General features: G+C 40.4%; 1 protein-coding gene across 2 annotated transcripts; it reads right to left on the bottom strand.

The window, feature by feature from the left end:
* LOC110905856 lies at nt 1-5864 on the bottom strand. 2 transcript variants are annotated; one of them, XR_002573475.2, is made up of 3 exons: nt 1067-1272; nt 483-536; nt 1-213 (listed from the first exon to the last, which is right to left on the bottom strand). XR_002573475.2 is itself a non-coding variant. In XM_022151304.1 (3 exons), exons 1-3 carry the CDS (start codon nt 5783-5785, stop codon nt 197-199), a joined length of 1059 nt encoding a protein of 352 aa, XP_022006996.1. In that variant the 5' UTR covers nt 5786-5864; the 3' UTR covers nt 1-196. The 2 variants fall into 2 exon arrangements, 1 of the variants encoding a protein (XP_022006996.1); XM_022151304.1 differs by lacking the exon at nt 1067-1272 and adding an exon at nt 4798-5864.
* Between the last annotated feature and the right edge of the window lie 11529 nt (nt 5865-17393).

The following is a 17393-nucleotide window of genomic DNA, read 5'->3' as shown; positions in this document are numbered from 1 at the left end:
AAAATAGCTACAAGCCAACATTTCGTAAACGACTACATAGTCTTCAACTACAAATTCGACAACTTACAACGACCAAGTTACGTTACTTACAAAAAGGCCCGTTTTAGTCAAAAAGCACATTTAACAAAAGTTTTAACCCAAACTAATATCTTCGCGGAAGCGTGCATCACAAGTGTGTTCAACCCAAGTAGCGCCGTCAACAAGTTGCTTTACCTACATTCAACCAAACCGTTAGACGTCTTTATTACAAAAATACATACAACTTCAATTACATATGTGAACCTCAAGTAAACCTTTCTAATCTTCATTCATACATGAATTTGTCTTTAACTTGGTACATTACCCTTCTAACTTATTTGACCCATATCTATATCATGTAATCGACTTACAATGACTTTCTTACAAGTGAACAACTTCAACCATTGATCAATAAAGTGCTATAATAATACATGCCATTAGTATTGTGTAAGCAAAAAACTTACCTTTGCCGTCCTTCGCTTGCGACCCGGATTGATTTGAGCTTTCTTCTTTTATTCCTACATTCCAAATTCACATACTTTAATCTCATGTCATATTTGAAATTCGTTCTTAAGATATGCATTAACATTCAAGGTTGTCCAAGTCCTAATCAATGTAATATTGCTTAATATGAGACTTATCTCTTTCAAGCATTTTAACAAACACTTGGCGTGCGTACTACCTATCAAGCATAGAGTACAAGTATTATGAGCATAACCTACCCATTTCATATCAACTTCATCAAGAACATCAAATTCCAATAATTTTCTATGTAACTTTCATTTGTAAATTGTTTCTAACTAACAACCTATTGATATGAACACTACCATTTTTTGTCATCATACCAATTAACATAGAACTTTTATAATTCTTCCCATCATTACATTTCCAAGTGGGTTTTCATAGTTACTAACATTTTAGTAAAATTCAGCATCAATCATGTTCCAAATGGTGTTCCTACTCCTTATTCATGCTAATTTCTCAAATGTTCAAGGATTCATAAAAACCCATCACATTCAAGATCATCAAATACCAAAGTTCTACTTACCTTGTGTTTAATAATGCGTAGATGATCCAATATTAAGACATGCACGAACTTAGGATCACATTTAGGGCTTCAATTTGGTGAATTTGTGATGATAAGGGGTTTCCCCCTTTTCTCCTTCCTGGTTCGCGACACACACACATCTACCAGTGTGTGTGTTGTGTTTTGTTCTTGTTTTAACCATTCATGTTTTAACTTTTATCATTCTTGCCCCCTAGAACTTCACCCTTTTGTCATTTAAGGCTAACTCTTCACTTTTAATTAAGTCTTACTTATATATATGTGTATTAGTTAAAATCAAGAATTTTTTTTTTACTTATCTTTCTATTGTTAATTAATTCTACACACATATTATTATTAACATAATTTATAAATTTTGGGGCGTTACAAGTCTACCCCCCTTAAAATAGGTTTCGTCCCCGAAACCTAATTACGTACCAAACAAAGACGGGTAGAACCTTCTCATCTCATCCTCCGATTCCCAAGTGAGATCCGACCCCTTTTGGTGTTGCCATTGAACCAGTACTTGCTTAACTTCTTTGTTGCGAAGAGTCTTTATCTTGGAATCCCTTATGGCTACCGGTCTTTCTATGTAATTCATCTTCTTGTCTATTTCGATGTCTTCAAGAGGTACATGAGCCGTTTCATCCGTTAAACATTTCCGCAATTGTGACACATGAAAGGTATTGTGAATTCCTTCTAGTGAAGAAGGTAATTCTAACCGGTAGGCCACCTTTCCAACTCGCGCTAAAATCTCGAACGGTCCGATATACCGAGGACCCAACTTTCCTCGTTTACGAAACCGAATTATGCCTTTCCACGGGGACACCTTCAGGAACACTCGGTCTCCCACTTGAAACTCAATAGGGCGTCTTCTTTTATCCGCATATGACTTTTGTTGGTCTTGCGCCGCTTTCAGTCGAGCCCGCACAACGTCGATCTTTTCATTGTTATTGCTACTACATCATTTGGTGCTAGTTCCCTTTGCCCTACTTCTCCCCAACAGACAGGGGTCCTACACTTTCTCCCATACAACATTTCATACGGGGCCATTTTTATACTACTTTGGTAGCTGTTATTATACGAGAATTCCACTAACGGCAAGTGTTCATCCCAGTTTCCCCCGAAGTCCATCACACACGCTCTCAACATATCTATAAGAGTTTGAATTGTTCGCTCGGATTGACCATCCGTTTGTGGGTGGTATGCAGTACTCACATGCAATTGGGTACCCATTCCATCATGAAATTTCCGCCAGTAGCGGGAGGTGAATCGCGTATCCCGGTCTGAAACAATAGACACCGGTACACCATGGCGGGAGACGATCTCATTTACATAAACTTCCGCTAACCTCTCCGAGGAGTAAGTCTCTCGAATGGGTAGGAAATGGGCGCTTTTGGTAAGGCGGTCGACAATGACCCATATTGCGTCATGCCCTTTCTTTGTTTTTGGAAGTTTGGTTACAAGATCCATAGTCACATTCTCCCATTTCCACACCGGAATTTCTAAAGGTTGTAGTTTCCCGTAAGGTTTTTGATGTTCCGCCTTCACTTGGGAACACGTCAAACATTTAGATACATATTTAACGATGTCACGCTTCATTCCCGGCCACCAATATCTTTCCTTCAAGTCTCTATACATTTTAGTGGCCCCCGGATGAACTGAGTAACGGGATTTATGTGCTTCTTCTAATAATAAGGCTTTTGCTTCACAGTGTCGTGGTACCCAAACTCGCCCATACCTCGTTCGTAACCCACTTGCGTTTACTTCTAATTTATTTTCAAACCCTTTCGTCCTTTCACCTTTCGGATCTCCAACATTTAAGGACTTATCTTGTGCCTCTCGTATCGTTCCAAGAAGATTTGGGGTAACTATCATTCTCATTGATTTTACCTGAATAGGCGGTGGGTATTCTTTCCGGCTTAGTGCGTCCGCCACAACATTAGCTTTACCTGGATGGTAAAGAATGTCACAGTCATAATCTTTAATCAATTCCAACCATCTTCGTTGCCTCATATTAAGATCCTTCTGCTCAAAGAAATACTTAAGGCTTTTGTGGTCAGAATAAATTGTACACTTTGCTCCATAGAGGTAATGCCTCCAGATTTTTAAGGCAAAAACAACCGCTGCCAGTTCCAAATCATGGGTAGGATAGTTAATTTCATGCTGTTTTAGTTGTCTTGAAGCGTAGGCAATGAGCTTGCCTCGTTGCATCAAGACACATCCTAACCCCTGATGAGATGCATCTGCATATATCACTAAATCTTCAGTCCCCTCTGGCAGGGTTAAGATAGGGGAACTTGACAATTTCTCCTTTAACATTCGAAAAGCCTTCTCTTGTTCATCATTCCATTCGAACCTTTCTTCTTTCTTTGTCAGTCTAGTTAAAGGAAGGGCTATTTTGGAGAAGTCTTGAATGAATCTCCGATAATAGCCGGCTAGACCTAAGAAACTTCTTATTTCACTAACATTCTTCGGGGGTACCCATTTCATCACGGCCTCCACCTTAGAAGGATCCACCGAAATCCCCTTTTCGTTAATTACGTGACCTAAAAACTGTACTTCCCTAAGCCAAAACGCACATTTAGAAAACTTAGCATATAATCTTTCCCTTCGAAGCGTCTCAAGTACCTGACGTAAATGACTTGCATGTTCAGGCTCGCTACGTGAGTATACTAAAATGTCATCAATAAACACTATGACGAACTGATCTAACATGTTTCGGCATACCCTATTCATTAGATCCATAAAAGCGGCCGGAGCGTTAGTTAACCCAAATGACATTACCAGGAATTCGTAATGTCCGTAGCGAGTTCTGAACGCAGTCTTAGGTACATCCTCTTCCCTTACTCGAACTTGATGGTAGCCCGATCGCAAGTCGATTTTTGAAAACCAACTTGCCCCTTGTAGTTGATCAAAGAGATCATCTATTCTCGGAAGTGGGTATCGGTTCTTTACCGTGAGTTTGTTAAGTTCACGGTAGTCGATGCACATTCTCATCGACCCATCTTTCTTTTTAACAAACAAAACAGGCGCTCCCCACGGGGATACGCTAGGGCGTATGAAACCCTTGTCAAGAAGTTCTTGTAATTGGACCATTAATTCCCGTACTTCCGCGGGTGCCAACCGGTAAGGGGCTTTGGCTACCGGTTTGGCATTTGGTTCTAATTCAATACGAAACTCGACCTCCCGTTCGGGTGGAAGTCCCGGCAATTCGTCCGGGAATACATCCGGGTATTCATTCACTATCTTAGTATCTTCAATTCCTAAAGCTCCTAATTTAGTATCGACAACATAGGCTAAAAATGCTTTACTTCCATTCCTCACGTACTTAACTGCTTCTAAGATAGTACAAAATTTTGCCCCTACTTCCCTTTCCCCATGAATGGTTACCCGTTTCCCTTTAGGAGACGTCACATGAATAATTTTGTTTTCGCATAAAATTTCCGCGTGATAACGGGATAACCAATCCATACCTACCACTACTTTAAATTCTCCCAAAACCATGGGAATCAAATCAATATCAAAATCTTCATCATCTATAGTAATTCTACACCCTCTACATATTTCATGCAAAAGGTAACTCTTACAATCGGCAATTTCTACCTCGAGTGGTGTACACATTCTTTCTATCGTGAATAAAGGGGAACGCACAAGCTCACTAGAAATGAATGATCTACTAGCTCCGGTATCGAATAATATATAAGTGGGTATAGAGTTTATCATATGGATACCTGAGACCACATTCGGGTGAGCTCTTGCTTCTTCCGTGGAGATTTGGAACATTCTTCCCTTAGCTTTCGTGGGTTCTTCTTTCTTCCCTTCCTTCTTCACCCCTTGTTTTAGCTTTGGGCATTCAGCCTTCACATGGCCCGATTCGTTACAATTGTAGCACACCCTTTTGGGATTCGGACAATTATAGTACGGATGCCCTTCTTGTCCGCAATTGTAACACCCCTTCCTTCCCAATAAACATTCACCGGAATGGGGTTTTCCGCATGTCTTACATCGTGGAAACCCGCCTTTGGAAACTTCTTTCTTTCCTTGATCATGCATTTTGGGTTTCTTAGAAGAGCCTTGTGTTGATCCCTTCTCAACTTGCCTTTTCTCCCCACGTTCATCTTGCCTCCTTATCTCGATCTCCCTATCCCTTGCCAGATCAATAATCTCGTCCAAAGTTCCACATTTAGAAGGAGTTATGAACTCCCGGATTTCAGCCTTAAGCATGCCATGATAACGGATAATCTTCTTCCTCTCCGTTCCGACTATTTCTTCACAAAACTTCAGTTGATCAAGGAAAGTGTTCGTGATCTCATTGACTGATTCATCCTTTTGTCGGAGTCGGAGAAAGTCTTCCTGGATTCGATCCACAGCTGATTGTGGACAATGGTACTTGACAAAAGGTTGTTTGAATTCTTGCCAAGTCAAAGTTTGAACTCTATTTTCTCTGATCTCCTTACTATACGAATCCCACCAATCTTTAGCCCTTCGTGTAAGTTGCCCTGTGGCAAACATGACTTGATCTTCCTTGTCGCAATGACTTCGAATGAACACCCCCTCCATATTAGCTATCCATCTTTGGCATTCGATGGGATCAATTTCCCCATTATAAGTGGCAGGCTTACATGCCATGAAATCCTTGTAGGTGCACCGTCTTGCCTCCTTCTTGCTTTGAATCCCTGTTATCATTTCCTTCAATTCATCCACTTTGCTCGTAACCATATTTTCCACTGTACTTAGTACCTGACCCTCCACTTCTTGTGCTAACTTTGAAACGTTTGCATCAAATGGCTTCGTTACTTCATCCGAAATCATCTTGTTTAACTCGTTTCGAGTTATACGTTCGGTAGTATCCGTGTTTCCTCCACTTGCCATCTACAAATAAACATTCGTGTCAAACATTATTACATTCGTTCTCCTTATCATTCTATGCATTATTCATTCTTAATAATTCATTCTCTTAAGTTATAGACCCATTCGACCTCTCTTTACAACATTCTCATTACATTACTTACTTCATTCGTTTATACACACAACTTCTTATTCTTTCACACATTCACCCTTGGATATGTTAGTCAGGTTAAATTTCATAGTTTTGTTGTCACCTTGAAGTGTTTCAAACATTTAAGAAGGCTAGAACTGAACTAAGGAGTTTCTGTATAACAAACAAGCAATTCAGAAAAATCAAACAAGGGAGGGCCGTCGCCGACGACACATGTGTGCGTCGCCGACGGTCCCTAGTTTGTTGCGTCGCTGCCATTTGACCGTAGGCAGGAAGTTAAGCCGTCGGGTGAAAGGGTACCGTCGCCGAGGTATAGGGGTCCGTCGCCGATGGCCTCTCTGATGTGCAGGCGCTGCTTAACCAAAATTTTCATTCCCAGCCCCTTTTTCCAACCCGAAATGGTCTTGGGCAGCCCCGAAACCTTCCATAGCGCACCTTAACATCCCCAACCATGTTATACTAGCAACTAAACCGTAACCCATTCCCATTTCTATCTACAAACGTAAAATCCTTAAATTACTTACTTGCGTGGCGCTTTGGAACGAACACACTTTCACAAGAGCTTTCGGTTTGAGTTCGAGCACCATAGCCTACTCGAATCTCTCAAACCTAGGCTCTGATACCAACTTGTAAGGTCTAAAACTTTACGAAAGAAAGAACAAGCTTCGCTTAACAAAATACCAAACGGGTCAAATAATTAACAAGTAAAAATTCTATTTTTAACCATGACATAACTAACGAGAAGTTACAAAATAGCTACAAGCCAACATTTCGTAAACGACTACATAGTCTTCAACTACAAATTCGACAACTTACAACGACCAAGTTACGTTACTTACAAAAAGACCCGTTTTAGTCAAAAAGCACATTTAACAAAAGTTTTAACCCAAACTAATATCTTCGCGGAAGCGTGCATCACAAGTGTGTTCAACCCAAGTAGCACCGTCAACAAGTTGCTTTACCTACATTCAACCAAACCGTTAGACGTCTTTATTACAAAAATACATACAACTTCAATTACATATGTGAACCTCAAGTAAACCTTTCTAATCTTCATTCATACATGAATTTGTCTTTAACTTGGTACATTACCCTTCTAACTTATTCGACCCATATCTATATCATGTAATCGACTTACAATGACTTTCTTACAAGTGAACAACTTCAACCATTGATCAATAAAGTGCTATAATAATACATGCCATTAGTATTGTGTAAGCAAAAAACTTACCTTTGCCGTCCTTCGCTTGCGACCCGGATTGATTTGAGCTTTCTTCTTTTATTCCTACATTCCAAATTCACATACTTTAATCTCATGTCATATTTGAAATTCGTTCTTAAGATATGCATTAACATTCAAGGTTGTCCAAGTCCTAATCAATGTAATATTGCTTAATATGAGATTTATCTCTTTCAAGCATTTTAACAAACACTTGGCGTGCGTACTACCTATCAAGCATAGAGTACAAGTATTATGAGCATAACCTACCCATTTCATATCAACTTCATCAAGAACATCAAATTCCAATAATTTTCTATGTAACTTTCATTTGTAAATTGTTTCTAACTAACAACCTATTGATATGAACACTACCATTTTTTGTCATCATACCAATTAACATAGAACTTTTATAATTCTTCCCATCATTACATTTCCAAGTGGGTTTTCATAGTTACTAACATTTTAGTAAAATTCAGCATCAATCGTGTTCCAAATGGTGTTCCTACTCCTTATTCATGCTAATTTCTCAAATGTTCAAGGATTCATAAAAACCCATCACATTCAAGATCATCAAATACCAAAATTCTACTTACCTTGTGTTTAATAATGCGTAGATGATCCAATATTAAGACATGCACGAACTTAGGATCACATTTAGGGCTTCAATTTGGTGAATTTGTGATGATAAGGGGTTTCCCCCTTTTCTCCTTCCTGGTTCGCGACACACACACATCTACCAGTGTGTGTGTTGTGTTTTGTTCTTGTTTTAACCATTCATGTTTTAACTTTTATCATTCTTGCCCCCTAGAAGTTCACCCTTTTGTCATTTAAGGCTAACTCTTCACTTTTAATTAAGTCTTACTTATATATATGTGTATTAGTTAAAATCAAGATTTTTTTTTACTTATCTTTCTATTGTTAATTAATTCTACACACATATTATTATTAACATAATTTATAAATTTTAGGGCGTTACACGTTTGCCTTCCCATCGGACTTTCACGGTAGGGATGCGTGAGCGCCTGAGTTGCTTGGTTTGGCGATCCATGATTTCGACAGGCTTTTCCACGAAATGTAGCATTTTATTTACTTGAAGGTCGTCGAGCGGTACAATCAGATCATGATCAGCTAGACACTTTCGGAGGTTCGACACATGGAAAGTCGGGTGGATGTTACTAAGTTCCTCCGGTAGTTCGAGTCTGTAGGCGACTTTTCCGATCCTTTCCAGAATCTTAAAAGGTCCAACATATCGAGGCGCTAGTTTCCCTTTCTTGCCGAATCTGACCACACCCTTCCAAGGTGATACCTTTAGGAGTACGTAGTCGCCAACGTCAAATTCAAGGGGCTTGCGTCTTCTATCGGCGTAACTTTTCTGTCTATCCCTGGCTTTCGACAAGTTGTCTCGAATCTGGAGGATTTTTTCAGTCGTTTCTTGTAGTAACTCGGGACCGGTTAATTGCGAGTGACCGATCTCGTGCCATACAATAGGCGATCGACATCTTCTTCCATATAGAGCCTCGAATGGTGCCATTTGTATGCTGGCATGATAACTGTTGTTGTACGAGAATTCGACTAACGGCATGTATTAATTCCAACTACCACCGAAGTCTGTAACACACGCTCGAAGCATGTCCTCAAGAGTACGGATCGTTCTTTCAGTCTGTCCGTCGGTTTGAGGATGGAATGAAGTACTCAGGTTAAGCGACGTACCAAGAGCTGCTTGAAACGTTTCCCACAATCGCGAAGTAAACCGAGCATCACGGTCTGAAATGATATCACGAGGCGTACCATGATTACAAATGATCTCGTCGGTGTAGATTCGGGCTAGTCGTTCTACCTTGTAGTCTTCTCGTATTGGCAAAAAGTGGGCTGATTTGGTCAGACGATCAACTATAACCCAAATGCTGTCGTGACCTGATGGCGTGGGCGGAAGTTTGGTTATGAAATCCATAGCTATACTCTCCCACTTCCATATGGGGATCGGAGGTTGTTCGAGTAAGCCAGAAGGTCGCTGATGTTCAGCCTTAACTCTTGCACAAGTCAGGCAACTTCCAACATAGAGGGCGATATCCCGTTTCATACCCGGCCACCAGTACTTGTAACGAAGATCCTGGTACATTTTATCGGCACCAGGATGAATAGAATACCGGGATTTGTGGGCTTCGTTCATTATAATCTTTCGCAAATCGGTCCGCTTAGGGATCCAAATTCGATCCAGATAATAGAAAATCCCATCTGCTTTGCTTACCAGTTGAGCTCCATCGTGGTAGATCCTCTCTTTCTTTAAAGTGTGTTCGTTAAAGCAAGCATCCTGGGCTTCGCGGATGAGAGTTTCGAGGTCGTGCTGGGCTTGGGTATTGCGTATACTGAGCAAATAACTCCGTCTGCTGAGTGCATCGGCTACAACATTTGCCTTGCCCGGGTGATAACGAATCTCACAGTCGTAATCGCTAAGACGTTCTACCCATCGGCGTTGACGCATGTTAAGTTCTTTCTGATTAAAGATGTGTTGTAAACTCCTGTGATCAGTGAAGATCGTACACTTGGTACCATACAGGTAGTGTCGCCAAATCTTCAATGCAAAAACAACTGTGCCTAGCTCGAGATCGTGGGTTGTATAGTTCTTCTCGTGGATTTTGAGCTAACGAGATGCGTAAGCTATTACCTTGTCCCGTTGCATGAGAACACAGCCAAGACCAAGGTTGGAAGCATCACAATAGACAATGAAATCGTTGTTTCCGTCTGCCAATGTGAGAACAGGAGCATTGCAGAGCTTGCGCTTAAGGGTTTGAAAAGCAGATTCTTGTTCAGTTCCCCAAACAAAAGACCTGTCTCTATGGGTAAGAGCGGTAAGCGGCACAGCGATCTTAGAGAATCCTTCGATAAATCGTCGATAATAGCCCGCTAATCCAAGAAAAGATCGGACTTCAGACGTGTTCTTTGGCGTAATCCAGCTTTTAACTGCTTCAATCTTCGCGGGATCGACATGAATACCCTGACTATTCACGATGTGACCCAGAAACTGAACCTCCTCCAACCAGAATTCGCACTTGGAGAACTTGGCATAGAGTTGGTTCCCCTGGAGTAACTCGAGAACCAAACGTAGATGTTGCGCGTGTTCGGCTTTCGATTTGGAATAAATCAAGACATCGTCGATGAACACGATGACGAAACGGTCAAGATAAGGTTTACACACGCGATTCATCAGATCCATAAAAACCGCGGGCGTGTTGGTTAGACCAAAAGGCATAACAACGAACTCATAGTGGCCGTATCGAGTGCGAAAGGCGGTTTTGGGTATATCCTCCTCTTGTATGCGTAACTGATGATAACCTGAACGTAGATCGATCTTCGGTGCGACGATTTCTGATATTTCGATTCCGATTGAAGACGATATGAGTACGATAGAGTTTCCTATTCAAATTACTTTCAGTCCCAATCACTATATCTACATGCAAGCATCTATATCTCGCGTAACCTCTTTTCCACTACTATCATGATTCGATTCCGATTGCATTCGATTGAGTTTCGAGTTTCAATTCGAGTTTCGATTGATTCGATTGATCACCACACAAAACACAAAGTAAACACGCACAAGTAACACATAAGGCACACACACACACGTATAACAACAACCAAAGTTTGTGAAATTCGAGATTCGAGTTCGATGATGGTTAGATCGGTCTGATTACTGATTAGTTAACTTTATCGCATTGTTACTTCCTACTATTCACAGTCGTAAATCGGTTCGCGTTGATAAAACATTCGATTACTTCGATTTATTCTGATTAACAACACTTACTCTACATAATACAAATAAAACATAAAATAGACTAATTATAGTCAAAGAAGTCAAAGTTGACTTGGACTTTGACTTTGACTTTGACGTTCGAAAACACGGGGTGTTACAGCGATGATAGCAGCGAGACGCTTGTCTCTCTTCTCTTGGCGGGTAAGTGGGGTTCGGTGTCCAGATGACGACATGGTCTGCAACGGACATCGTCGTAGGTCTCAGACACAACAAATCGAATCTCACCTCACACGTCTACTACTTACTAAAGCTCAAGAACACGTCGAAACACATATCACATAAACACGTAAGCACATAACCACAGATTCACGTAATCATCGAAGCACAGAAGCACATAGAGCACAGATCACAGAAGCACATAAGCACACATGCATTTAATCACAGATGCAGTCAGAATACAGAAACCTATCACTCAAGCTCGCGTGTCGTTCGTATGTAGCATGTCAAGTAGTATCGTATAGTCGTATAACATGTCGAGTAGTATAGTATAATCGTATAACATGTCGAGAGTAGTATAAGCGTTTATCGTATTATAATGTTGTCTAGATTTGCAGCGACTGGTTAGCGTGTTGAGATAGAATGGCAATACGAGTCGTGTGTGTTGATCGAAGTGGTAGCAAAAATCGAGTGAACATCAAAATTAAACACATAAACAGATACATACACACAAAACATATAAAATCGACGAATGATCAGAGTGGCAACTGCCGACTCAAAAACACAAAAATCGGGAACTGGATTGTCTGCGGCTACTAGACATCGACTACCCAAAGCGATTCGACTATTCACATTAGACTTGTCGTCACATTTCGACTTTCAGGCTCGTGCTTCTGCCTCGATTCTTGGGCATTCAACACGCAGTCCTTAGGTCATACTCGTGAGTTCAGGTCGTTGGAGTCCGTCGAGGCTTTGGTGAGATAAATAAAAATCCAGAACAAGTTGTCAAGGTTGGGGTTTCACCCCTAGCTTAGCAACTTTTTCCTTGTTTTAGTAAAATTGAGGAGATTATTCATCAAAATATGGATTTCACTTCTGATTTGGTATAATTCTCCTCGTTCGTTATTGAAAATAATGAGGAAATCATCGATAAATCGATAAAATCAGTATTGATTAGGCAATTTAGTCGAGAGTTTGCGGTTTTCACACCTAATCCCGACTAAATCGCTTGATCCTATTTGAAAATTCGAGTGCAGTGATAGCGTGGAATATTAGAATATAGCACATAAGCTTGGTCTGTTGGTTCCTAACTATAGTATAAGTCTCTAAGACAACGACCCGGACTAGGTCGTGTCTAGCCTAATTCCCTATAGTTATAGCTCTGATACCAATATGTCACACCCCAACCGATGGCGGAATCATCGGGGCATGGCACTGAGCGAAACAGATTGTCCAGAAGTTTCCACAACAACTATTAATACTATTCAGTTAAATGATACGTCCCATACCGTATCCCAAATAATACAATAAATTATTACAGATAACAACTAGTCAAGTAATTCTATTCCGACAACTCAGATTTAAATAAAATAAAATAAATATTGTTTAATTACTTCTAGAGACTCGATCTGCAAGATCTACAGACAACTATGCTCTAGACGCTTATTCCTAGCTCGCCTTCCTAGCAGATAAGCATCCTAATTGCCTGTCACATACGTTAAAATAAAGTCAATACATGAAATGTAAAGGTGAGCATACAAGTTTGATATAACATATAGAGTTCGAAATTGTTTACGCATAACCAGCACGTACACAGAGGAAAACGAAGCATGTTAATTATCGACATGGATCTATCGATACCAATGACTGCGGGTTGACTGTCCGAGACAGTTTGCAATACATGATTACCACCGTAATCCATGCAAGTAATTGTCCTTAACAACCCCCGTGTACGTGAACGGGTGCTGAGTCCAAACTATAGTACTACGTCGTTAAGGCAGGTAGACAACATTCCACATGTAAACACAATCAACAAGCATTGATTTAGTCACGTAATACATGCATATCGATTAGCGTATAAAGTAATTGAGTAGTGTGTTCGATTGTGTTTTAGATAAGTAACGTATGTAACACCCAAAAGTGCTAAAGCAAAAAGGGTTTGAGTATACTCACAGCGATTGATTGATGGATTGAAGGGAGCGCTTGAGAGTAGGGTTAGCCTGAATAGTTCGATAGCATAACGATGAGTAACGCGTAAAATGGAAACAAGTGATGATGGGTCGAACAGCCTGGTCGATCGAACTGTAGATTCGATCGAACGGGTCGTTCGTTCGGTTAGACAATCCATTCAGACAGCCTGTTCGATCGGCCGGTAGGCTCGATCGGTTGGTATGTTCGAGTGGATTGTTTCTTCCTTTGAGTGGGATGTGTTTGTGTATGATGGCTTGTCCTTTTGAAGTTTTCGTTGTAGTATTTGAGAACACTGAAGTGTTCTTACCTTTCGATCGATCGTACGGGCCGTTCGATCGACCGGCTTAACCGATCGGTTAGACACTTCGGACAGCATGTTCGATCGGGTGGCACTCCAATATGTCGAACGAGTTGAAAATCGATTAAGGGTTGAAGCGTAGTATCTCATGATCCGATGAGTAATGTTGTCGAACAGCTCGTTCGATCGAACACCACTTCGTTCAATACCATACATCATGAAATTGTCAAAGTGTGGGGCCATGTGCTAGCCGATCGGCTGGGCTGGTCGATCGGCTGACATGTCCGATCGGTCGGGCTGTTCGTTCGAACAGCCTGTCCGATCGGTCAGCATCCTGACCTGGTCGGCCTGTTCGTCTAACACTTGGCTGTTCTGATTGTTTGACGTTATATCGAGGTATGTTGACAACGCGATGAACCATGGAACCTTTGTTCTTACTTGTTTCCCCTGCTCGGACAGGAATCACCCAGGCCCGGGCGGTGAACGGTTCGGAACGGTAGTTTAACGTTTAACCCGAAACCGGTGAACCTTGTAGATAGAATCCGAATCTTGAACCACTAAACCATGAGAGTGATTAGTGAGTTGGCTCAAGCTCCGTTTCTACCGGTTTGAAAGCATTGAGTGTAAAAGAGTTGAAAGAAAGTTGAAATTCATTCTTTCAATCCTTCACATCATGTAAATGTTTAGATCTGTGATAGATCTTAGTTTGTTTATGTGGAAATCGGCTAGATCCAAGTGATTCTTGGTGGATTGAGGCCAAAACATGAAGTTCTTGAAGAACATCATGATGACATCATCCTAGAATGCTTAGATCTTGATGATTTCACGGTTAGAAATCAAGATTTGGAAGATAGAAAGGTGTAGGAGCATGTATTGATCAAGAAAGTATAAGATTTAGGATGAAAACTTACCGAAATCGGGAGAAATCTGAGAAAAGAAGGGGAGCACGAGCTGGTCGGTCAGAGGGTTTCCAAAAGTGGAAAGAATGACAATGACAGACCTATTTATAGGCTTCCAAAAGAGGAAAGGGCTGGCCGATCGGCCAGGCATCCCGATCGGACAGCCTGCTCGATCGGACAGTCTGTCCGATCGGCTGGGCTGTTCGATCGGCTAAGAGCCTGATCGATCCACAGCCTGTTTCGAGTGTTCGGGGCGATGATTTTTGATATTTCGATTGAAGACGATACAAGTACGATAGAGTTTCCTATTCAAATTACTTTTAGTCCCAACCACTATATCTACATACGAGCATCTACATTCCATATTCGATTCCGATTTCGATTGAGTTTGATTGAGTTTCGAGTTTCGATTTGATTGATTCGATTGATCACCACACATAACATAAAGTAAACACGCACAGGCAACACATAAAGCGATTAAATATTGTAATGGAAGACACTGGGTTAATTACCAACAATGGAACGTCGGTAATATCTTAATATCAGATTTTTTATAATAAAAAAAATCAAATTTTAAGATAATGCAAACCGGTTCAATGGTTTGAACCGGATTTACCGGCGGTACATAAGACATACCGTATTTGAGTTTTACCGGCCTTTATCGTACCGGGCACGTGTCCGGTATCCGGTTTAACCGGTATAACCGGCCGATTCATACCGGTATTTAAACATTGGTACTGATTGTTGAGCGCACATTTTAAAACTTTTTGGCCAAAATAAATAAATAAATACGTCTTTCATCATTTCTATAGTTTTAAGACTATTGTCGATTAACAATAACCATTTATTTTTTTGTTAATTTAAAATTTTTTCAACAAGTTAATATTTTTGTTTAGAGAAAAATGTTCGGATAGTCCCTGTGGTTTGCTCCATTTCACCTTTAATCCCTAACTTTCTAAAATTACAGTTATTGTCTCCAACTTTTGCAATTTCGTTCCCGGATAGTCTCTAGCGTGGATGAGGGTTAGTTTTTGGTGTTAAATGGGTGTGAAATGATGAGGTTGCCCTTACTGTCAAATTAATACCTAAAGATTTAAAAAAATATAATTAATATTTTAGAATTTATGTGGGACCCGCCCCACTCACTTCACCTTCCCCACTCCTCACCACCACCACCACCATCTCCACCACCATCACCATCTCCACCTTTCACCATCGTTTAAGAAACATTTAAGAAATTTGGTGGTGAATCATATATCCAACATTCATAACCATCATCATCACTGCTGGAAGTGGAAACTATCTCTACATTCCCTAAACAAATCATTTACTCGGGAATCGCCACAAGCACCGACCCCCACGTCTGTCTTAGTAACCAATGCCGTAATGTCCCTGATAACACCGACCCCATCCCTCTCCCACCACCACTACGTCGTGCAACCAAACCGCCACCAGCACTCCACCGCTTCACCTCATCTTCATCGTCTTCAAGTAATCCACGCGCCGCCGACGCCACAAGCAAATCCTTTAACTTCTGCCTTACACCGACCATCGACAAACCCCAAACACATCACCGGATCACTCACTTCCACCATCGAGTTCCGCCCCTAATTTCTGACTTAGACTTTGAACTTTTGGTTGAACTTGAGGTGTTGCAGACAAAGAACCATGGGGCCAACCATCTAATTTGGACTTTGAATCTTGGTGATTTTTTGTTTGAACTTATGGAGTTTTATGGTTGTGGTGGTTTAATTGTGGTGGTGGAGTTTAATTGGTGTTGTAGACAAAAAATTAGAAAGAAGAAAAGAGAAAGGGAAAAGAGGGGTGGGTGTGGGTGTGGGGGATAAGATAAGGTGGGGCCCATTTTTTTTTAATATTATAGTTGATTAAGAGTTTTAATTATTTTTATTGATAGTAAGGGCAATCTCGTCATTTCATACTCACTTAACACCAAAAGCTAACCCTATCCACGCTAGGGACTATTCGGTAATGAAATTGCAAAAGTTGAGGACTGTAGCTGTAATTTTAAAAAGTTAGGGACTAAAGGTGAAAATGAAGCAAATCACAGGGACTATCCGAGCATTTTTCTCTTTTGTTTAACAGACATATTTGACATTTAACTTAAATAAGTATTACAATATTAATAAAAACTAACGTCGACTATAAGCTTTCAAATTCCTAACTTAGTAAACAACATTCCATTAACTCGTGCGTATTCCGCTAAAGATTCTTCAATAATCATCTTATCATTTTGATCGCCTCCCATATTTTCTACCAGACTGTTGTTATAGATTATGTGAAATCTTCTAAGAACTAACGCTATACTTGTCCACTTTGATGATATTTGATCCCTTGTACGCTCGGTTGCAAATCTCATTTCCACGTCAAATCCATCCTTAACGCGATCTAAAAAATTATGGCCAGATCTATCCCTTGTACCCTCCTCGTTTTAGTCTAAGGTCCTAACGTGCACAAAAGCAAGGCCCACGGAGTACTCCTCTTCTTCGGTCTAGACGAGACCATGTGGAGGCATTTCAGAAGTATGGTGAAGTGGACTATTTTCAAGACTAGTGCGTTTTTTGTAAGTGCTTTTCTGCGTTTTTAGGTTCGCTTTTGACTGTTATGATCAACCCAAAACATCCAAAATGGGCTCCAAACGGTCTTATTACCATTTTTTAATGTTCAAAGGCACATCAACGGTTCGGACCGGTTTGGCCAAAAACTGGTTCGGGTCAGTGGCTGGGGAAGTGGTGCCAAAACTATGGTTTAAAATATTTTTTATTGTCATTTTAAACAAGTTGACTCATTTAATCAAATGAGTTACATATAAATTTAAACATGCCTCATTAATTAACGAGTTAAAATAGTAATTGTATTCCTTTTAAATAGTGGTTCAATATTATTTTATTAAACACTTTTTAAGTTTTGGATTTTTTTTTTAATTTTTATTTTTTTAACGGCAAATTAAACG

This window comes from Helianthus annuus, chromosome 14, assembly GCF_002127325.2.
Source record: "Helianthus annuus cultivar XRQ/B chromosome 14, HanXRQr2.0-SUNRISE, whole genome shotgun sequence".
Taxonomy (NCBI): domain Eukaryota; kingdom Viridiplantae; phylum Streptophyta; class Magnoliopsida; order Asterales; family Asteraceae; genus Helianthus; species Helianthus annuus.
The sequence above is the reverse complement of the archived record's forward strand: the minus strand, read 5'-3'. Positions and strand labels throughout refer to the sequence as shown.